The sequence below is a fragment of the Culex quinquefasciatus genome, chromosome 3, assembly GCF_015732765.1.
Source record: "Culex quinquefasciatus strain JHB chromosome 3, VPISU_Cqui_1.0_pri_paternal, whole genome shotgun sequence".
NCBI lineage: Eukaryota > Metazoa > Arthropoda > Insecta > Diptera > Culicidae > Culex > Culex quinquefasciatus.
The window spans coordinates 27,352,684-27,377,441 of record NC_051863.1 but is presented as its reverse complement, the minus strand read 5'-3'; the positions used below and the strand labels follow the sequence as shown (position 1 = coordinate 27,377,441).

The window sequence follows — 24,758 nt, the reverse complement described above, 5'->3', positions numbered from 1 at the left end:
GTGATCCTTTTTAGATTTTGTTAATATAAAATTAATATCTATCGTAACACGTTTAAATGTGATTAAAAACAGTAAATAATTTCAAAATTATCATCAAATATTTATTTAAAATTTTATTAAAATTGGAGGATTTTTTTTAATCCTTAAGCAACTTTTTATAATTAAGATTGCACATAGTTTAAAAAATAAATTTCACACTTTTACAAAGTTTGTGTCACCCCTTCTGAAATATATTTACAAAATAAATTAAAAACATCAATTAAAATACAACTTTAAAACATTCATTATATTTGTGAAATCTTGATTGTTGAGGCACGAAAGTTACAATGAAAAGCATTTATTTATGCTGTTATTTTTTTTGTTGTTATTTTCTGATTTTAATAAAATTTAACCAGTTGATTGGAGGCTTTTTTGTACAAAACCGTTTTTTTTGTTTTCTAATATTTAGTTTTTTGTTAGTTTTATAGATTGAAATTTAAAAAAAAAACATTTTTTTCTCGTATGGCCCGCAAGCTAATGTGAGCTTCAAATTTGGCTCGCCATTCAAAAACATTGAGCACCCCTGGTGTAGATGGTTATGTAACAGACAATGAACATTGACAGATAATGATAAAAAAAAAAGTTGGTTAATAGAAAACAAAAAAAAAACAGAATTGTGGCCGAATATGTCGAAACGTAAATGTTCATGTCCAGAATCAAAAACCGTGATTTTTGATACATATTAAGATGGTCCAAATCCGGGTAACCCCACGGTAATACCCTCTGAAATCAAAGATTGACCCATCACGAGGCTGGATTACAAATTTGAGCTCATTCTGACCACGGGAACCCTCCCCAGTAAACCCTTTAGGTTTGTATGGGAAAAATGTCAAAATGTATGGAGAAAAGCAACTGTTTCAGTTTTTACCCGCAGAGGGCGCAATAGTTTACCCATTATCGGATGTAGGATCATTCAAATTTGGAACAACTGCCCCAAAGACACCCTATTTTCAGGGTTTTTTTTTTCTTCCGAAAATCACCAGTTTTGCGGAACCGGTTCTAAAGGGCTGGTCAATTAATGCACATTTTAAGACATTTTCGGCAAAAATAAGATATTCAGTTTTCAATAAAAAAAATCGTTTTATTCTCATCTTGCTGTTTCCGTTTTTTACTCTCTCTCTAAAACTAGTACAGCTCAAGCTAACCTATCAATAGATCTAAATAAAAAAGAATGGAAATTTTACGTGACTTTCCGGCGTGCAAACGCCCCAACAATAATGCTATTCCCAAGTGACTGCTTATTTTCGTCGTAAACATTTTACACATTCCGATCCATCCGTCTCCTTAATTTTTGGCCTTTGACGTTATTTCATATGTACACCACATCATCTCTAAGCTACAATATACAGGTACCTCGCACTAGCTCTTAAAAGTGTATGCTCAAACCACATCCCCTTCCACGCGCGTCTTGATGTCTTTGTGCCTCCGCAGGGTGCGGGCCGCCGGCAGTGGAATGCCCTGCCGCCGGAGCAGCTCGTAGTCGCGGGTGCCGATCTCGTTCTTGATGTCCAGCGCCGAGTTGATCATCTCGGTGGTCCACCGCTTCGGGTTCTCCGGCAGTGTGTTGAGAAACTCGACGTGCTGCTGGGACAGTTTGCCCATGTCGAACGTCGTGGACGAGGCGTCGTCCCGATCGAAGATGGAATGGTGCTCGAAGATGCCCATGTGCGAGTCCTCGCCGGTGCCGCCGCCGCCGCCACCGCCGTTCATCATGTCCAGTGGGCCAAAGTGGTCCGGGGGGAGGGCAAACTCGTTGTCGTACTCTTGGTCGAGCTCGGGTTCTTGTTCGGGTTCTGCGTCGTCCTCTTCGTCGACGTCTTCGACGACGACCATGGCGGACAGGTCTTCGAGGCCGTTTTCCTGTTCGTACTTTTTCAGCATTGCGAGGGTTGGCACGTGCAGGCACTCCTGCTTGCGCAGAATTTCGTAGTTGTGACCGCCTAGCTCGTTTTTGAGCTCGAGCGTCTTTTGCAGCTCGAAATCGGAGAACCCTTTGGTATTGCTCGACAACGACTGCAGGAAGTCGATTTGTTCCTCGGTCAATCCGTTAATGTCGAAGAATCCTTCCGGCTCTTCGGCGTTCAGGATGTCGTCGGCGTCGTTGCCGTAGCCCGCGAGCCCGTTCATACCGTTTCCGTTGGGCATCCCCGGAACCACTCCGTCCACCATCTCCCTAAAGTTGCGCTTCCGGCTCATGACGTCCACCCCGTCCAGATGCACCGTGTGTTTGTACTTTCGCAGCGTTTTCGCACTCGGCAGTGGCATTCCGTCGTTCTTGCGCAGCGAATCGTACTCCTTGCTTCCGATGATTCGCCGGATGTCCATGCACGTGCGCAGTTCGAAGGGGGTCCACTTTTTGCGGAAGCCCGTCATCTGTTTGAGGAATTCGATGTGCCCGCTGGTGAGCGTTTGCTGCTGCTGCTGCTGGTTGTGGACCGTGTGTTGGTTCGGATGGGGCCGATACACTTGCACTCCTCCACCGTTTGTGTCACCGTTCTGGTGGTGGTACATTTCCGGCTGATCGTCGTCGTCCATTTCGTCCGTGTCGTCCACCTCCATCTTGCCGCGGTAATAGCTGATGTCCGGTACGGCTGAAAGAATAGAGTAATTGTTAATATAACTAACTCAAGTTTAGTATTATTTAGCAGAAATCATCAATCAGGTCATCAACCCTGCCAGCATCCTCAGTCTAGATAGCGAGAGGACACCCAATTCCACGAATCGACATCTTTGGCAAAAAGGCATCGCGACGACCACATGCCGTGTGTGTGTGCGCACCATGCGGGGCCGGATTTCGTCATGTCCCCCACACCCCATCAGTTGCCATCAGCTGCACCAGAGCAGCACACCAAGTGGTAACCTTTTCAAGACATTGCACACCAAACCGGGCCTCACATCTGTCTGCTTGTCCTTCCCCCACTTTCTCAGAGCAATCCAACGTGCTGCTGCTGCTGCAGTTTACGCAGGTGCATCTCTCTGCTGTCTGTCTCTCTGCCGTAAGAAGCATCTTTTCCGCGGTTCAACGTGCGTTCGCAGGTCGTTCCGGCCCTAGCTTATGAAAAGGGGGCAACTTGTATCCCAGCATAGTGACGACTACACACGTTGACCATTTCGAAAACATTACCTAGGGTTAGCCTCGTTGAACCGCATCGGCACGAGCCCCAAGTCGGTGAAAAAATAACCGCGACACTTTTTTTTGCGAAAGCCACAATCGCCAACGAACGTGGCACCTTTCGATAGTGTGGTGCCGCCCCCGCCATCCGCAAAACCACCTCCGGGCGGGACACAAACCCAAGTGACCACGGCCACCACTGCATTCGATGATGCAATCGCCACCGCCGACAACTCTCTACTATGTATGTATGTATGTATGTATGATCCCCATACCCGCAGGCAACTTGGTCCTGGAACACATGTGAGCGCTAGGTGAACAATTCGATCATCTTTTACTCCGTAATCTGTACACCCACGTGCATAAGTTTTTTTGCACGAATTTTTATGCTACAAATACCGGCGCATAAAATACAATGGTTTCCCTCTTCCCACCCCAAGCGCCGGAAATTTGTAGCGGGTGTAGGGACACTTTGCATAGACGCCCTTGCTCCCATCACGTCACTGAGGGTATGGAGCGACGAGAAATTAATAAGCATGCCCCTCAGTCGAACCTTCATTAGAGAAGCAGGCAATCCACAACTCACAGCGAACGACCAAGGGAACACCCTACCGCGTATATAGTAAGATTGGCGTGGTTGGTCTTTAGTGAAATGTATGGATGTTAGAGTGGATGGAAGTGTCAATTGAAAATAAAAATGGAAAGCTCTCACCAAATACGAAGAATCTTCGAAACCAGCTCATTTCCGATCGTTTCGCCACATGTCACATGAATCTTGACTTTTCTTGAATCCCTGTCTTAATCAGAAGAGCTTCCGGCAGCAATCCTGATACCGCACGATTCACTGCAAGCGACCCACTTTAATGAGGATGAATGATGATCACCACCCACATCTGCTTCGACAATTCTTGAAAAACGACGTCGCCATTCTGGAATTTATGTTGTCGAACTGGAACCACTGGCAACGCTCTAGCTGATGGCCACTTCGTGACGTTACCCAGGTCCTGATCTTCTTGTTGCTGCTGAAATCTCCTCCCGGTGGAGCAACTCTGCCGAGTCGAGAAAGTCGTATTTCAAAAATATCACCGAAAAAGTCTACCTTTCACTTCCATCACTTCAACTACAAATGTCTTGAACCGAAAATTATAAAGAGATCTCCGTATTTTAAGAAATTTTACACTTTTAAAGACGATTAAATGGAAAAAATGACAGCGCTCAAAAAACGCGTCCGAACACCATGTTTATTAGCAAACTCCTTATGTCTATATATTAAAATTATTGTAATTATCTGCTTTACAACTTTGTAGAACATTGTTACACTCTAAAAAATAACCCTGCAAAGTTAGAAAAAACACGAAATTTTAAAATGAAAAATTTTGTTCTAATTGAAAAAATGACCCTTCTGGGTCAATGTAGATTCGAAAAGTACATTAAATTTCCCATAAAATGACATGTTCCAACAAATTTTACAGTCGAGTAACGAAAATGGCAAAATTTTTAAAACTTTTTTAGTATTTATTTCGATGAAAAATACGTTTTTTCGGAATTCTGAGTACGCCATCAAGACGGGTGTCTAATTTTACATAAAAGTCCCTTTGACACCAAATTTCTATCTCATCACCGTTTCAGGCTGCAAATTATTGAAAAACACCTCTTTTTTCGCATGTTCAAAAATGGAAGGGGTCGTACCGCCCCTCCGTCACGAGATATCAAAAAACGGACCTCGGATTCGTGATCAGGGACAAAAGTTACCCCTTAGGACAAAATTTTACGCAAATCGAAGAGGGGTCGGGGCAACTTTTCCGATTTCATGTAAGTTGGTAGAAAATTACCCTAAGGTGATGTCAAAATGTTTAAGGAAATAGCATAAGATGTTTCAAAAACTAACTTAATCCACCAATGTGGTTGATGCCTTCCTCACTTTTTACCAACAATGGGTAATATGAGTGGTTTTGGACACATATTTCAGCTATTTTTAAGATCCAGAAAAATAGGTACACAGATATAACTTAAGTGATCATAACTCGAGACAGGGTTGCCAGATTTTCAATGTTAAGGACTCGTTGGAAAAGTCTCTCGATTACCTAACCAACGATGGGTCGGGTGAAGGATCCGGACATCGTTTGCATACATTTAATTGAGATCCGGCTTCAAAAAAGTACATAAATATCACTTAAGTGGTCATAACTCAAGACAGAGTTGCCAGATCTTCAATGTTGTGGACTCGTTGGAAAGGTCTCTCAATTACCTAACCAACGATGGGTCGGGTGATGGATCCGGACATCGTTTACATGCATATAAATGAGATCCGGATATATGTGAAAACACATTATTATACATTACTTTTGAACTAGTTATCGAAACTTCAAACAATTCAATAGCGATGCATGGGACCCTATACCAAGTCGATTGCAACTGGTTTGGTCAAAATCGGTTCTGCCAGTGCTGAGAAAACTCAGTGAGAATTTTGGTCACATACATACATACACACACACATACACACACACATAGACATTTGTTTAGTTTTCGATTCTGAGTCGATATGTATACATGAAGGTGGGTCTTCGAGCTTTTAATAAAATTTTTTTTTAGAGCAGGATTATAGCCTTACCTTAGTGAGGAAGGCAAAAGACTTACAAAAAGTGTAGGATGGTATGTGTCTCCTAAAAAAAAATACAAAAATCATTTACTGAAACTGTTATTTGAAAAGTGGTCTAAACGTCAAAATTGTTAGAATCGTTTTCAAGATACAGCGAGTATAAAAAAAAACTAACTTAATCCACCTATGTGGTTGGAGCCTTCCTCACAACAATGGCTGTACACAAGTTTCATCTATTTTTTAGATCCGGCTTCCAAAAAGTACATAAATATCACTTAAGTGGCCATATCTCGAGACAGGGTTGCCAGATCTTCAATGTTTTAGACTCGTTGGAAAGGTATTTTGATAAACTAATCAACAATGGGTCGGATGATGGACCCGGACATAGTTTACATACATTTAAGTGAGATCCGGCTTCAAAAAAGTATATCAATATCACTTAAGTGGCCATATCTCGAGACAGGGTTGCCAGATCTTCAATGTTTTAGACTCGTTGGAAAGGTATTTTGATAACCTAACCAACAATGGGTCGGATGATGGACCCGGACATAGTTTACATACATTTAAGTGAGATTCGGCTTCAAAAAAGTACATCAATATTACTTAAGGAGCCATATCTCGAGACAGGGTTGCCAGATCTTCAATGTTTTAGACTCGTTGGAAAGGTATTTTGATAAACTAATCAACAATGGGTCGGATGATGGACCCGGACATAGTTTACATACATTTAAGTGAGATCCGGCTTCAAAAAAGTATATCAATATCACTTAAGTGGCCATATCTCGAGACAGGGTTGCCAGATCTTCAATGTTTTAGACTCGTTGGAAAGGTATTTTGATAACCTAACCAACAATGGGTCGGATGATGGACCCGGACATAGTTTACATACATTTAAGTGAGATTCGGCTTCAAAAAAGTACATCAATATTACTTAAGGGGCCATATCTCGAGACAGGGTTGCCAGATCTTCAATGTTTTAGACTCGTTGGAAAGGTATTTTGATAAACTAATCAACAATGGGTCGGATGATGGACCCGGACATAGTTTACATACATTTAAGTGAGATCTGGCTTCAAAAAAGTATATCAATATCACTTAAGTGGCCATATCTCGAGACAGGGTTGCCAGATCTTCAATGTTTTAGACTCGTTGGAAAGGTATTTTGATAAACTAATCAACAATGGGTCGGATGATGGACCCGGACATAGTTTACATACATTTAAGTGAGATCCGGCTTCAAAAAAGTATATCAATATCACTTAAGTGGCCATATCTCGAGACAGGGTTGCCAGATCTTCAATGTTTTAGACTCGTTGGAAAGTTATTTTGATAACCTAACCAACAATGGGTCGGATGATGGACCCGGACATAGTTTACATACATTTAAGTGAGATCCGGCTTCAAAAAAGTATATCAATATCACTTAAGTGGCCATATCTCGAGACAGGGTTGCCAGATCTTCAATGTTTTAGACTCGTTGGAAAGGTATTTTGATAAACTAATCAACAATGGGTCGGATGATGGACTCGGACATAGTTTACATACATTTAAGTGAGATCCGGCTTCAAAAAAGTATATCAATATCACTTAAGTGGCCATATCTCGAGACAGGGTTGCCAGATCTTCAATGTTTTAGACTCGTTGGAAAGGTATTTTGATAAACTAATCAACAATGGGTCGGATGATGGACCCGGACATAGTTTTCATACATTTAAGTGAGATTCGGCTTCAAAAAAGTACATCAATATTACTTAAGGGGCCATATCTCGAGACAGGGTTGCCAGATCTTCAATGTTTTAGACTCATTGGAAAGGTCTTTTGATAATCCAACCAACGGTGGGTCGGATGATGGACCCGGACGTAGTTTACATACATTTAAGTGAGATCCGGCTTCCAAAAAGTACATCGATATCACTTAAGTGGCCATATCTCGAGACAGGGTTGCCAGATCTGCAATATTTTAGACTCGTTGGAAAGGTCTTTTGATAACCTAACCAACGATGGGTCGGATGATGGATTCGGACGTAGTTTACATACATTTAAGTGAGATCCGGCTTCCAAAAAGTACATCGATATCACTTAAGTGGCCATATCTCGAGACAGGGTTGCCAGATCTTCAATGTTTTAGACTCGTTGGAAAGGTATTTTGATAACCTAACCAACAATGGGTCGGATGATGGACCCGGGCATAGTTTACATACATTTAAGTGAGATTCGGCTTCAAAAAGTACATCAATATTACTTAAGGGCCATATCTCGAGACAGGGTTGCCAGATCTTCAATGTTTTAGACTCGTTGGAAAGGTATTTTGATAAACTAATCAACAATGGGTCGGATGATGGACCCGGACATAGTTTACATACATTTAAGTGAGATCTGGCTTCAAAAAAGTATATCAATATCACTTAAGTGGCCATATCTCGAGACAGGGTTGCCAGATCTTCAATGTTTTAGACTCGTTGGAAAGGTATTTTGATAAACTAATCAACAATGGGTCGGATGATGGACCCGGACATAGTTTACATACATTTAAGTGAGATCCGGCTTCAAAAAGTATATCAATATCACTTAAGTGGCCATATCTCGAGACAGGGTTGCCAGATCTTCAATGTTTTAGACTCGTTGGAAAGTTATTTTGATAACCTAACCAACAATGGGTCGGATGATGGACCCGGACATAGTTTACATACATTTAAGTGAGATCCGGCTTCAAAAAAGTATATCAATATCACTTAAGTGGCCATATCTCGAGACAGGGTTGCCAGATCTTCAATGTTTTAGACTCGTTGGAAAGGTATTTTGATAAACTAATCAACAATGGGTCGGATGATGGACTCGGACATAGTTTACATACATTTAAGTGAGATCCGGCTTCAAAAAAGTATATCAATATCACTTAAGTGGCCATATCTCGAGACAGGGTTGCCAGATCTTCAATGTTTTAGACTCGTTGGAAAGGTATTTTGATAAACTAATCAACAATGGGTCGGATGATGGACCCGGACATAGTTTTCATACATTTAAGTGAGATTCGGCTTCAAAAAAGTACATCAATATTACTTAAGGGGCCATATCTCGAGACAGGGTTGCCAGATCTTCAATGTTTTAGACTCATTGGAAAGGTCTTTTGATAATCCAACCAACGGTGGGTCGGATGATGGACCCGGACGTAGTTTACATACATTTAAGTGAGATCCGGCTTCCAAAAAGTACATCGATATCACTTAAGTGGCCATATCTCGAGACAGGGTTGCCAGATCTGCAATATTTTAGACTCGTTGGAAAGGTCTTTTGATAACCTAACCAACGATGGGTCGGATGATGGATTCGGACGTAGTTTACATACATTTAAGTGAGATCCGGCTTCCAAAAAGTACATCGATATCACTTAAGTGGCCATATCTCGAGACAGGGTTGCCAGATCTTCAATGTTTTAGACTCGTTGGAAAGGTATTTTGATAACCTAACCAACAATGGGTCGGATGATGGACCCGGGCATAGTTTACATACATTTAAGTGAGATTCGGCTTCAAAAAAGTACATCAATATTACTTAAGGGGCCATATCTCGAGACAGGGTTGCCAGATCTTCAATGTTTTAGACTCGTTGGAAAGGTATTTTGATAAACTAATCAACAATGGGTCGGATGATGGACCCGGACATAGTTTACATACATTTAAGTGAGATCCGGCTTCAAAAAAGTATATCAATATCACTTAAGTGGCCATATCTCGAGACAGGGTTGCCAGATCTTCAATGTTTTAGACTCGTTGGAAAGTTATTTTGATAACCTAACCAACAATGGGTCGGATGATGGACCCGGACATAGTTTACATACATTTAAGTGAGATCCGGCTTCAAAAAAGTATATCAATATCACTTAAGTGGCCATATCTCGAGACAGGGTTGCCAGATCTTCAATGTTTTAGACTCGTTGGAAAGGTATTTTGATAAACTAATCAACAATGGGTCGGATGATGGACTCGGACATAGTTTACATACATTTAAGTGAGATCCGGCTTCAAAAAAGTATATCAATATCACTTAAGTGGGCCACCGCCGACAACTCTCTACTCAACGCAAACTGTCGATAAGAGATTCTGGCCGATGGGTTTGCTGCGGCTGTTGTTGTTGTCGTGTTGTTGTTTTTCCCTTATTTTTACTCGGTACTCGGGTGCTAGTAGGTCAATACGGTGCGCGCGCCCGTTCGGTTTAGGTTTGGTGATTTAGTTTTGAGATCAAGAATTTGCTTCCTTGAAAGCTGTCGACAAATCTGAGAAACGGTTTTTGATCTTAGAATTTAAGAAACAAAAGTTATTTGAAGGAGAACAACACAATATCTTAGATCACCACAGGGAATAAAAAAAAAATAACTTAATCTACCTACCTTACTGAGGCAAGGCTATAAAATCACTCGAAAAATTATTGGTATTGAAAAGACCTTTCAAGGGAGCCTAAAACATTAAGGATTTGACAACCCTATCAAAAGTTAATATTACGCCTATCAAAAGTTATTAGCACCTAAGTGTTATTTACCCACTTTTTTAGGCCGGATCTAAGATGTTTCAATAAAAATGATGTTCGGGTCCATCATACGACCTGTCGTTAGTTAAACTATTAAACGTCCTTTCAAATGAGCCTAAAATATCGAGGATCTGACAACTTAATCAAAAGTTATGAGCACTTAAGTGTTATTTATACACTTTTTGGCCGAACCCCAGATATTGTGGTAGAAATCTTCCATGCGAACTATCGTTGGATAGGTTTTTTTATCAGACTTGCCGATGAGCTAGAAAGATTGAAGGTCTAAAAACCCTATCAAAAGAAATGAGTAACAAAGTTGATTTGTAAACATTTTAAGGGAGGACGTAGCTATTTTGACTGAATGTATTGACCTAAAGGTGAATTAAGTAACGTTTTTAAACATGTAGGTACTGCAACATGTAGGCCACACAAGGCCCATGCACCATTTAAAAAAAAGTTTTTCAGTAGTGTTTAAAAAAATAGTTACGTTAAAAATTCTTATTTTGCATCCCGGGGTGACTTTGATAGTCATAGTGTTTAAATTTTATGTTTACGTCAAATATACCCTCAATAAGGTTGCTGATATAGTTTTTAAGAAAAATAATCAATGTTTATTTTTTGTTAGCTTAGTTTATAGAGCAATTCCAGCCCAAAACAAGAATTTTTTAATTCCTTTTTATCGACCCTCTCCGATTTCAATGAAACTTTGTAGACATGATATCCTACGCTCAGGTAAGCCATTTTTGTGTATATGGAGCCAGTTTCACTCGATAATGACATTTGAGAAGGGCGTGAGTGGATCTCAAAGACGTTGCATCGTATCAAAAAGTGATCAGAAACAAACTTGTAGGAAATTTGACGGGCTTTCCAAAAAAATACACTGAAAGCCACTTTTATGAAATTTTTAAATTTTCAAGTTAAAAAGTGAAAAAAATCAAAATATTTGTGAAAATAGCCTAAGATGCTAAAAAAAAACTCACGAAAAATTCAGGATTGAGCAACTCTCCTAAAAAATTACAAAACTGTTTTTTTTTAGTTAGAGCAGCGTCAAAATTTTCAAAAACCGAACAGGAGAGTCGTTTTTCCAGACAATTTTACATAAAAGTCTCCATATCGACCACTGTCCTAAGTCCAATCCTTGTGAAGTTACAGTGGCTTTTAAACTAAAAGTGTTGATAAAATCGTTTTTTATGGTTTTTGACAATTTCTATATGAAAGACTTGATTTTTAAGTCTCGTAAATATTACCGGAAAGCTCGTCCAATTTCCCATAAAATTGACTCTGACCACTTTTCAAAAAAAAAAATGATGATTTAATCTAATTTACTATCCAGGTTAATATCATCCAATAAACGACACTGAAAAAAATATTCTGTTTTCATTTATGAGAAATGTAATTAGCTTATATGATATATCTATAAGCCCATACTTCCAATTGAAATGTGTTCAAAGACAATCTTATGGGAAACTGGACGAGCTTTCTGGTAAAAGTATGTTCGAGACTGAAAAACCAAGTCTGTCGCACGGCGTGTTTTCTGGGCAACCTTAAGAAGAAAAAATAATCATCGATACTGTCAAATGTGTCTTAAAGGAAATTTTCTCAGCTTTTCAATGCTTCTTAGAGCAAAATGTTTCATCGGGAAATTTCTGAGATATCTATTTTTATGTTTTTTGTTCTAAATTCCTTAATTATTTATTAAAAACTTTGTCAAATGATGTTTTTTATGTATCATTTACTCATCAAAATGTGCACAATAAGGTAAGAAACTACTTTGTAGAAGGTTGCAAATCGCTAAACATTTCAAAAATTAAATTTAACAGAGTTTTTGAATATATGGGATTTATTCAGAAATGAAAATCATAAAACCGTATTCAAACATATTTTTTACAAGAATAATTAGATTATTACATAATTTTGTGAACAAATATCACCCGTCTACTCGGATTTAGCTTGAATTAAACTGATAAAACCGTTTTTTTGCAAGTTTCAGATTTATAAGGGTATTACCAGATTTTTATGAAAAAATATCATATTTCCTCAACCAAACATTAACCAGTTGCATGGATACAAACCATGTTTTATAATCGAAATTGTACTAAAAAATTATTGTGGCAAGCTTCAGGAGAAACACTTTTCATGAGTATGAAACGATTTTTTTAATTTTTATTTTGTATGAAATGATCAAGGAATCAGCAATGTTAAAGAAGTCTTATCTTATCTTTTTGAAACGTTTTACGAATACTTTGATTTTTGCTTGGAATTGAAGCTTCTGTTTGATTTTTTCTGTTAAATAATATTTTATATTTGTTTGAATTTGAAAAAAAAATATGTGACGGTGAGTTCAACATTCAAAGTAAAAACACACGAATTTTATTTCTAAAATTAAATGCATTTTCAACAGTAAAACTTTTTTTTGTTATTTCATATTCATGAGAATATTACTTTTGAAGCTTGCAACAGTAATTTGTAGTACATTTTCGATTTTAAATCATCTTTTGGATCCATGTTCCCGGTTCATGTTTGCTTAAAGAATTATCATATTTATTCATAAAAATCCAATAATAAACAATCTCAAACCTGCAAAAAACGATTGTATCAGCTCAATCAGAGCAGACACGAGATATATGTACACAAAAATTATGTAATTATCCTTTTATTCTTGTAAAAAATATGTTTAATACGGTCATAAAATTTTCATTTCTGAATATATCTCATATATTCAAAAACTCTGTTAAACTTAATTTTTAAAATGTTTAGCGATTTACAATCATCTACAAAGTTGTTTCTTGCCTTATTTTGCACATTTTGATGAGTAAAGGACACATAAAAAATATCATTTGACAAGTTCCCAGAATAGTTATTATAAAGTTTAGAATAAATAATTAAGGAACTTAGAACAAAAAACATAAAAAATAGATAAAGAAGCATTGGAAAGCTGAGAAATTTTCCTTTAAGACACATGTGACAGTAGCCATGACTATTTTTTCTTGAAATGTTTGTTCTAGAAAACACGCCGTGTGTCGTTTAGTAATTGCCAAAAATCACATGAAAAAATCTGTATCTTTAAGGATTTGACTTAGGACAGCGGTCAATATGGAGACTTTTATGTAAAACTGTCTGGAGAATCGATTCCCGTATAAAAAAAATAGTTTCAAAAAATGATTCTTCGTGAGTCTTTTTGTAACATCTTAGGCTATTCGCAATTCGCAATTTTCAGTGTAAGAACGGGCCTTGACCGATCTTATGCACTAGGTTCCCAACGAACACGCACTGCCCTTACACCTACATCTTACCCTTGCTCTGAGTCAGTACGAGCAGCACGCTAGAACACGCTTTGAGTGTTCGTGCCAGGCATGCACACCTTCTTTTCCGGTTACGCATTTTAACTCGGCCGGGGGTGGTACATTACGTAGGGTTTGATGCAAGCTTCCCATGCGCCAGTGCCAACGCACACCGCGGGTTTGGTTTTCTAGCTTCGGTACGTGCCTGAACCCATTTTTGTATTGGTATCTTGGTACATCGTACCAGCGCACCACGACACTCTCGGCTCGCCCCATCGGTTTTGTGTCTGGCACTCACCCATGGCATGAACACAGCGTGCCGTGGTACGTGTCGTGGTATTGAACCCGTTTTGTACCGCCAGCGCGTACCACGGCACGTCCCTCGGCTCGTAACGAGTGAAGCACCTTGGCTCATATACCGGGTTCATGCCATGGGTGAGTGCCAGACACAAAACCGACGCGGCAAACCGAGAGTGTCGTGGTGCGCTGGTACGATGAACCAAAATACCCTCGGTTCGTGTGAGTCGGGTACGGGTGTAAACCGAACAAAGCAGGCGCAAAGCAAACCCGAGGTACAGTTGAACCGCGTGTACCGCACGGTGCAGGGAAGCTTGGTTTGATGTAAGTATAAGCGCCTAACCATTTATAGTGTGCCTAACAACTTTCATTAAAGCAAAAACTGTTTTATTTTTAGTTTGAATTCAAAAACTAGTTGTTATTTACTGTGTTTTGTTTTCTCCTGAAATCTTTCCTAGTGTTGAGTCGTGTTTTTATGTTGCTATTTCTTTTGTCGCGGTGTTTTGTTACAATTTTGGTCCTAAGCATTTTATAAAAGTTTTTCAAAAGTACAATAGTAATATTTGTGTTAATTATTTGATCACTCCAAAAAATGAGTAAGGGCTCGAACCTCATTTGTTTGAAGAAAAGGGTAAAGATTGAAAACAATGGACAGTGAAAGAAATATACTATTTGAAGAATCAATAGTAAAAGAAAGATAGTAATTTATAAAGTAGATAAAGAAATTAACAATAATTAATAAATAGAGGTAAAAAAACAAGCTTAGAATGAATATTGAATTATTCAAATAGACAAATAAAGAAAAGGCACATGATAAACAAAATTTACTGCCAAATTAAGGATTGATTGATTGATTGATTGGTTGGGAAGGGGGAAAGCAGGGAAAGCAGAAAGTATGTTACAGCAGTATCAATTGGTAAAATAGAGTGAAAAAGCGTTGAGAAATAAGAGAATCAAATGAGTAAAATCGAAATGGAGGATAGTAAACAGAGCCGCGTTAGAAAATCAGTGAAACAAAATAAACAGAAGATAGGTGGTAGATGAAATGGAAAGAAGAGAAACCCCGTTGTGCGATGTTTCAGGTACATCCACAGCAGTTGACTCAACATACTGCGAATCAAAACAATACCGTCTACAATCACAAATTACTTCCCTTTCCCACATTGTCGCGCCCTTTCTTTTAGCCGTCTCGACTTTGACCCACGGTGGTCAAAGGTTTACGATCCGTTTCCACAGGCCACCAGCTAGGTCATCATGAAAACCAAGCCAACGTGGAGGTAAGAAAATAGGACACTTGCAAGGAACCAGAGCTATACTGTCTTGATCAAGTATGATCTAACAGGACTACGGACGTAGTCAGTGACGCTCCTTCCAGGATGTTCCTCGCCTGAGCGTCAACTGAAGAGGTATCATCAGCATCATTCGCACTTGGCCTGCATTTTTGTAACATCTTAGGCTATTTTCACAAAAATTCCAAGCGAAAAAAAAACGTATGATCACCTTCAAATTTCACTTTTAAACTTTAAAAATCTCTTAAAAGTTGCGTGCTTCTTTCTTTCAGTGTGTTTTTAGGAAAGCCCGTCAAATTTCCTACAACGCAAAGGCTACGAGATACAGTAATATTTAAATTACGAAATACAAGAATATTTAAAACGCTTACGCCCTTCTCAAATGTCAGTGAGACTGGCTCCATATACACAAAAATGGCTTACCTAAGCGTAGGATAACATGTCATCAAAGTTTTATTGAAATCGACCTTACCAAAAATGTGTCACAAAAAAGATCGGGATATAATATGAATTGAAATAATTGTTGGTACAGAACCAACCTAAACTATAAGATCCAGCTACAAAAAGTAGATGCATATCACTTAAGTGGTCACATTTTGTGACAGGGTTTCCAGACCTTTAAAAATTAAAACCTGTTTTTACCTGCCCACGTGAAATTTTATTATATTTTCATTATTAATATTGTTTTTGGAATTCTTTAAACAAGATTGAACTAAACTGGAGCGAACAAAAAAACATCTCAGCCACAGGTAGCACCACAAGAAGCACTGTAAGGAAAGGACATCCTCACCGCCCTCTTCTTGCCGTGCTTCTCATCATCCCCTCATAATCAGCATCTTTTTTTGCGTTTCTTGCCCTCCCTCATCATCACCACACCACTGACTTGGTGGCCATGGAAGTTTGTTCCAGTAGAGCACCCCCGTTGTCGTCGTCTTTGAAGAAAGAAACTCGCCGTCGCCGTCGTCATCCTCCTTCCGACGAGCATCAGAAATTTGACCGCGCGCGGCCCTGCCTGCCTGTATTGGTGCACACCACAAGACCACCGCGCCACGGTATGCGTCATCCGTTGCCAGCGCTGGGGACCGCAGGCGAGAGGCCATATGGTAACTGGAGGACGGACAGAGAGGCAAGAAGCGAACTGCCGAACCGGATGGTGGCCGCACGGCACGTTTGGGGGCCTCCACGATGGCCTGGGACCAGCACAAACAAGAAGAGACTTGCACAAGTAGTCAACACACACAAGCAGCAGCAGCAGCAGCAGCAGTTGGTCCCCTCTTGAACGGCGAGTTGGTTGAATTTCAGCTGTCCCCTGTACTGCGAAGGGGGTTCGAGAAGGGTGTGGGACAGCAGGTTATTCTGGCGAAGCGACGAGCGCGGGGAGGGTTTCTCAGAACGTTGAGAAACGTAAAGTTGCTTTCTTTCCTGTCCTGGGCCCGGGGTCGCTCCGGGGATTCGTGCGTTCTCCAAGCGAGCACAAACAACAACGAATAAAAAAAGAAGGGAAAAAACTCGCCCAGCTTTGGGCCAAGGGACGAGACTCCGGGCCAGGCCAGGCCAGAGCCCAGGATACGCGCTGATGAAATTTCTGTGCTGCCACACTGCCGATGATGATGCTGATGATGATGATGATCAGGCCCCGTGGCCAGAAGGGTCGGGCCGGGCCGGGTGTGGACGAGGGTATCCGTTTTGGGTCGGTTGGCTGAGGGTCGTCCCACGCGGCGGCGGCAGCAGTCCCCTGGCTGCTGGGAACAGGAATTTTATCGATTTCTGCTGCTCGCTGTAAGTTACGGCAACGCTGGATTCCCGGACCAACCAGCCACAGGCTGTGTTACGTAAACCAGCGGGGGCCATTTTGGGAGGGAAGCTTTTGGGTCGCGGCAACCGGGGACATTTCGCTGGCAGGCTAGGAGATCCATCCTCGAATTATGAAGCATCGTTCAAGTCTGACAAAAATCGTATAAAATGTAACATTAAATTTCGACCAAAAAGTTGCTCCAAATATCTACGTTAAATAAAACACAGGATTGGTGCAAATGTGAACATACTTTCAGGTGCAATCCACTTTTTGTGGAACACCTTGAAAAGTAGCATACGTCTACCACATCCTTTCACTCATTGTTCATGCGTTGTCTTGCAAAAGGAATATATTCCGTTAAGAATAATCATGTTTATATAATTAATATTTCAATGAATTACATTTGATATCGCATGTGTCCGTTGTACCATTTTTGTAGAACAAAAACATTTTTTTTACTGAAACAATTTGTCTCAAAGTTTATATAATCTGAAGGCCGTTTAACGTCCTAATCATCTGCCATTGATTAATGATGATTGTCATATCTTGAAAAGGGATTGGAAAATCATCTCCAAAATGGATCTCGATGTAGAGAGTACTATTCTGAACAACTTGTTGAAGGATTTTTAAGAAAAAATATTATCAGGAAAGCAACATTTATATCATTAAAATAAAAAATCAAACACTCAACATGACACCTTTTGAAATGTTAAGTTATTATTGTTGCAAATCTTGAAGTCGCGTTAATTTTTTTTTTTTTTTCGTAACATTTCGCTCCGCGAAATTTTGAAATGCTACCCTGTATAGAGCCCTAAGACGAAGTTCTTCGTAAAAAAAAAAAGAATCTGTTGAGAAAAAAATAATTATGTTCAGATTTTCAAATTCAGTTTATTGGCCACGTGCGCCCGAAACTTCCAAAAAATGTTATTTCAACAGTTAAGGAAGTTCTTTAATGCGCACTTCATCATCATCTTGTGGAAAAACTTCAAATGATTCAATCTCATCATTAGGTCAAGTGAATAAAAAAAAGTGAAATAAAAACAAGAACGATAGAATAAAGAACATTTAATGACCATACTGACTAGTTTTTTTGTATTTTTATTGAAAAGTATAGGATAAAACCCTTTTTAAATATCTTTTAATCATCAACTTGTAATATTGTTTTTTTTTATATATATTCTAAAGGCGATGTTCGAACATTTGGCCTTTAGATCTAATTAAAAAATAAAATCGGCAAGGCTTTTGCCAAAACCATATTGCTTGAACTAGAGCGTCCAATTTTCCGTCCCGGAAATTCCCGGAATTTCCCGAAAAATAATATTTCCCGTTTCCCGAGAAATTTGTAAATTTCATAAAAAATTTACACAATCACTAAGGTTGCTGATAAGCTTTAAGAAAAAAAAATCAAAGTGTAAATTTACTTTACTTAGTTTATAAGCTTTTTAACAATATACATATAAATTTTAGGTGAAATTAAAAAGTCAAAATTTTGCCTAAAAATCGCCAAAATCAATTTTGTTGATAAAATTACGGTCTACAACAAGTTATTTGCCATGAAAAACATAATTTCTGCATGATTTTATGAGTTGAGTCAACATTATTCTTAAACAAATTCCCTTGAAATGGTAACAGAGACAAAATTTAAAGCATTTTTTTGGTTGAGAAGTATGGTTTTTACTCACTGATTCAAAAGTTATTTAAAAAATAATACTTCTCAACAAAAATATCATTTTTTTTTTTATTTGGTAGGAGTTTAAAGACAGCATTTAAATATTTAAATGATTTTGTAACCCCGGGAAATTGGACGAATGAAATTGAACTAAAATACCGCGATAAGTAAGATCTTATAAAATTCGGTTGAAATTTCCCTGAAAACCACAAAATAAAAAGCAGATTCTCAAAAGTAACATAAATTATGAAAAAAATAAACCATCATAAAAATAATTTGTCCACATTGAACAAACATCAATTATATTTTTATTGCCACTGAAAGCTATAAAATGTCACAATTTGGCGCTTACGTCACATTGTAGAATAACGGCGGTTACGTAAAAAATGTGCTTAAGATATTACTTCCAATTTTATAAAGAAACTATCAGAAAACATTTTCTTTCTAAACCACAGACAAACAAGGAGAAAGAAAAGCCCCTACTGAACACCACCCACAGCGCGCTGCAGCGTGTGCTATGGCAGTGTTGGCAAATAAAACGATTTTCAATACATCGTTTTTTTTCTAAAGGGACCATCCATAAACCACGTGGACACTTTAGGGGGTATGGCGATTGTCCACGCTCCATACAAAAAGATTTTTTTGTATGGACCATTGTCCACGAGGGGGTTCGAGATTATCAAAAAGTGTCCACGTGGTTTATGGATGGTCCCAAAAAAATCTATATCATTTTTCAGAAGCATTTTAGCACCAAACTTTCTTCGGGAAAGTTGTAGAGCACATTTCAGCGCAACTTTGTATGTGCTGGGTTTTATTGTACCGTGAAACGTGAAAATTTAAAAAATCGAAATACAAAAAAGTACGTTTACCCATAGTAATTTCCATACAAATTTCAATCGCTTTGCGCAAAGCGAGGACAAAACCAATCGTTCCCAAATTTTGGGAGGGTGGTTAGGACCCCAAAAGGAACTGAAAAAGTGCTGTGCCCATCAAATTGGGCCATCTTTCATTTTTTTTCCATACAACGATATTACACCCTAGTGGGGCAAGACGAACAACCCGTTGGGGCAAAAGGAACAATGCATGAACAAAAATATGTATTTGTTAACAATTGAATAGTTATCACTTAGAAACAAAAGATTACAATGTATTTGAATCATTTTTTCGGATTTAGAGGAGATAATAATATCTTACTATTAATTGGAAAGATTTTTCAAAAACTAACATTATTCAGAAGATTACATGATAAATTTTCATAATATCATTATATTTCGAGAGATTTTTTTTTTTTTAACAATTTTAAATTAGTTTTGATGCAATTTTATGTATTTGTTAGCCACCAAGCTGTGTTGTTGCAGAAATTCGTGGTAGTAGAATCAACTAATTGCATTGCTTGCAACAATTGCTCACACTGGAAATATCAAAATTGTAAACAATTACGGCCGTACGAGCGATTGTTCCACTTGCACCCAAATGGTCGTCTTGCCCCACCTTCTCCTATTCCGTTGGTTTGCCAAAGTCAAAAATAGCAAGGGACCTCAATTGTATGGCAATAGTCCGTAAGAAACACCGGGGTTTTACTTAACCTCAGTTGTATTTAGTGCTTTAATAGTTCTGGATTAACTTTTGATTAAATTCGTACAAAAAAGTAAAAACGTTACTTAATCCACCTAAAAGTGGCTGATGCCCTCCTTAATGCAGATTAAAAAAAACCAATCAATGCTTCTGACGGGTCAATACCTTCCCATGATTAATCAGGACTTCATTTTCATCAAAACTTGTGAGATTTGGCCTCAAAAATGTGATTAATTTACAGTTAAGTGCTCATAACTGTTCATAGGGTTGTCATATTTTGATAGTGTTGTCAGATCTTCGATGTTTTAGGCTCACATTTCTTAAAAATATATACAGTCATCCCACATATTCGGAACACCCACATATTCGGAACACCCACAAATTCGGAACACTTTTGTGATGATTTGTCAGTAGCACGCTAAATGCATCTTTTCTGTCGACCCTACTATTTTTAGGACCTTTGGACATTCTCTTGCTATTTCACTAGTAAAAGTAATACATTTAGAGCAAAAAACTGTATTTCAAGACTATTTTATTCAGAGCAGCAAAACCACTGCCTCCAAATTGCCTGTTCCATAATTGTGGGATGTTATTGTGCCTCCCACAATTATGGAACACCTGAATTTAACTGATATTTTCACACAAAATGTTATCAGATCATTCAAAAATCATAACTATGCTTGAATTTCATTGGTTTCAGTGTTGGAAGTAATTATTTTGTAAAAATATATACTCCGGGAGAGAACCAAAGTTAGTTTACATCCGAAGAAAAAAGTGTTCCGTATTTGTGGATTTCAAGAGTCAAAGTTTTTCTTCAAAAACTTCATATAAAAGTTAAAATTTGTTGTTTTTTAGAAAGTTCTCAAGAAAAGTTTTCAGATGAAGGTAAAAGCGAATCATTAAGTTTAATTATCGATTTGCTATGATTTTATGAACATTGGCCGCTCTGTAAACTGTTCCGAATATGAGGGATGACTGTAACACGACGGATTTTCATACAAGAACCACCTTTTTACAATCTTTTGAGGTACTTTTCTAAACTTCATAATATTAACTAGGGTCTTATGGGACCGAATGAGACCAAAACGGACCAAATCGGGTCAGCTAGTCCAGAGATAAGGGGTCGTGCATAAACCACGTGGCCTTCTTAGGAGGGGGGGGGGGGGTTGAAAATCTGACCGAAAAAAACCACGAAAAGCTATGGGGGGGAGGGGGGGGTCGACGGCTGACCACGTGGCCTATCAAAAAAATATTTTCTATAAAAAAAAACATCAAAAACTGTACTAATTAAATTTTATGACATGCATACACTTCAATCTCAAGATACCTTGTATTGTCTTGTGAATAAAAAAAAATCAATTTCAAGATTATCGTTCAACATTTCGGTTTCACTACTACATTTGCAGGTGAATTGCCTAACATTAGAAAATAACCCGTCACGATTTTTCTTTTCAAACGATACTTATCTACTTTGAAATTCACCGAAAAATTGTTTTCTGATTGATATTCTTTTGTATGAGCGAAAGCCATTTTCTTCTCCCCGAAAATAGGATTTTTTTTTTCTTCACAACTTATTTTTATTAGGTCCTTTTAGGTGCTGTGACCAGGTTAGGACCGAGGATCAAAGTACAACAAATAATAAATAATAAAATAAAAAAAAACCGTAACTGAATTAGATGGTCATTTCCTCGTGCCATGTGTCAGCAAATGTGCGATCACGTCAATCTGTTCCTCGGGTGTCTTGCACTGCCTCAAGCGAACTCTGTATTCTCGGTAAATGGCCCACAGCTCCGACTCGCTGTACAGCAAAAAAAATTGATTTAAGAGATAGTCCATAATTTGGGGTGTTATAACAATTCATTCGAACGAATTTTAGAACAGCTTTTACATTTAGAAAATTTAAATATTTTCCTGAAACTGTATGTTTTTTTTTACAAGCAGTCAAGGCACTCATCGATCCTCACACCAATTAAGTTGCTATTCTGTACAATGTTGTTGCATAATATAAATCAGAACCAGGATCGGATAAATTTTTGATAAATTTCAAATTTCTCAAGAATTTCCGGGATTTCCCGGGAAATTTGTTGCAAATTTCCCGTTTCCCGGGCAATTTGAATCCCCGGGAAATTGAACGCTCTAAAAAGCCTACAACATCCAGTACTTAGTTTTAGAAATCAAGAGGAAATCCATTTTTTTCGCAAAAATTTAACACGTAGCCTTTTGTGTGGGACAAACTTCAAAAGCATTTTTCTCAGCATGCTGTTTTTTGCATATGGGACATTTTTGCGAACATGGGCAGTATTCGTGAATAAAATTTTATTGTAACGCCATTAAAGATCAACATAAATAAGAAATATTTATTAATATTAAAAAAACTCATCTTTCATTTTTTTTCAACATAAATATCTCAGAAACCAAAAGTATGATCAAAATTGTAAAATTATAAAGAATTTCCTGATCTTTCAGCTAGTTTTGTTTTCTTTTTTTTTTTTTTTTTTTTTTTGGGAGGGTGATCCAGCCGCACATCGTTGATGTCGAAACCTCTAAACTGGGCCCTCGTCCTGTCACGTCCGTCAGTAGTCTTGTCGTACATTACAACTAGAACCAGATCTGCCAATGAATTAGTACACTTCGACCAAATAAACACTGACGCTGTATGGATCTGACTCTAGAATAAATGCACAGTTGTGTGTTATTCATAAGTCCAAAATGTTCAATTATTCATATAAGTCCAAATATTCATTTGCGGATAACTACCTAACTTGAATTGAATACAAGATTTAAAGCAACCTATCCGAAAGCTGCTCTTATCTCAAATCCCCGACATTTTAATTATTAACCAAAAAAAAACGTTTCTTTTAAAACCTGTCTGGCTTCTTTTTAAAAAAAAAACAAAAAAATAGATTAACAGTTCATATTTTACAAGTCGTGAATTGAAAAAGAGACGACCATTTGATCGTCAGAATTCCAGTAGATCCTCGATTCGCAACAATGGTCGATACAATCATAATCCGACAACCGTTAGTTCAACAGATCAACGAATTTAGTCCGATATCATTTCACTATTGATTGATCGAGACTCTATGGAAATTTTGACAAATCAGAATGGTTTTTATGCTACTTGAATGAAAATCACCGATTCTGATAGAATTACTAAATTCACTGTTACTAATTTTGTCCCTAAATAACTAAAGGCAAAGTATAAAAGTTGATATTTATAGTTAAAATCCTAAATTCTACAAACACTATTTTTAAACCCGCATCCTAACCTGACACCCACATTAAGATAGGGAAAAATCACATATGTAGCGGTTCATTGTACAAATGTGATATTTCCACTATCAGAGAACCTCCTTGTCTCGATGACAGCTTACCGGCCATCGATTAAGCCCTGAGACTACGCCAAAGTGGGTTCTCGCAGCATGAAGTGGTGTCCATGTGTAAAAATGGAAGCTTCAGCAATATACTGAACACTTCGATTTTAATACCACATCGAATCAAATCATACTCTTTGCCAAACAAGCATCAAACCTATGACACTCATTATGACAAAGCCCAGGGATTTCCTGATCTTTCAGCTAGTTTTGTTTTCAATTTAAAAAAGGATAAATCATTTGCCAAATTTAACTTTTTGAAAAATTCATATTTAATAATAAATTAATGCGATCGATTTTTTTTATACATGCGGGTATATTTTTGAAGTCAGATTTTTCTAAGGATCTTATGTGACCATGAAAGATAGATTGAGAAAGGATAAAAAACTTGCAACAATATTAAAGAAACAAAACTTTCTCATTTTTCTTAACTGTTTATATTTGGAAAATTGGATTAGTCACTAAAATATTCCAACCAAATATTTTAAACGTAGTGTTTTTAAAAAGAACTGCTTATATTAGAAAGAATGGCAAAATTGACAAAAACATTACAACAGTCAAGAATAGGTTTTAAAAATAAAATAAAAAATATTTTAGAAGTCAAACTTTTTTCTGGAAGAACTGCTCATATTTGAAGGAATGGAAAAACTCACAAAAATATTACGACAAGCAAGAACAGGTTTTTTTTTAATAAAACAAAAACTAAATGATATTTTTAGAAGTCGAACCTTTTTTAAAGAACCTTAAAGAATGGAAAAAATCACAAAAACATTACGACAGTGAAGAATAAGCTGTTTAATAAGAATTTAAAACTATTTTAGAAGTCAACCTTTTTTGTAAGAACTCCTTATGTTTGAAAGAATGGAAAAACTCACAAAAATATCATGACAATCAAGAAAAGGTTGTTGTTAGAAATAAAAAAGAAAGAACAAAGAACTGCACATGTTTGAAAGAATTATCCCATTCTCATACTCACAATATCTCACTCACAGAAAAAATCGGATTTGTTAGTAAGAAAATATGTTTTTCAAGGATATTTAAGAAGTTTATATAATTATTATTATTTTTTTCATTTTTTCACATTCCTTACGACGTTTTGTCCAGTCGACCTTTTGTCCATTTTCGACCTTTTATCCATTCGACCTTATGTCTTTCGACCTTATGTCTTTCGACCTTATGTCTTTCGACCTTATGTCTTTCGACC

General features: G+C 37.8%; 1 protein-coding gene across 4 annotated transcripts in view; it reads right to left on the bottom strand.

Annotated features, from left to right (window-relative positions):
• Nucleotides 1–1,109: 1,109 nt before the first annotated feature.
• Nucleotides 1,110–24,758, bottom strand: part of LOC6054670 — a 44,009-nt gene continuing 20,360 nt past the window's right edge. For all 4 annotated transcript variants that reach the window (XM_038262757.1, XM_038262759.1, XM_038262758.1 and 1 more), the window contains exon 4: nt 1,110–2,630. In XM_038262757.1, coding sequence (XP_038118685.1) covers nt 1,420–2,630 — 1,211 coding nt within the window. In that variant the 3' untranslated portion in view covers nt 1,110–1,419. The remainder of the gene's footprint in view (nt 2,631–24,758) is intronic.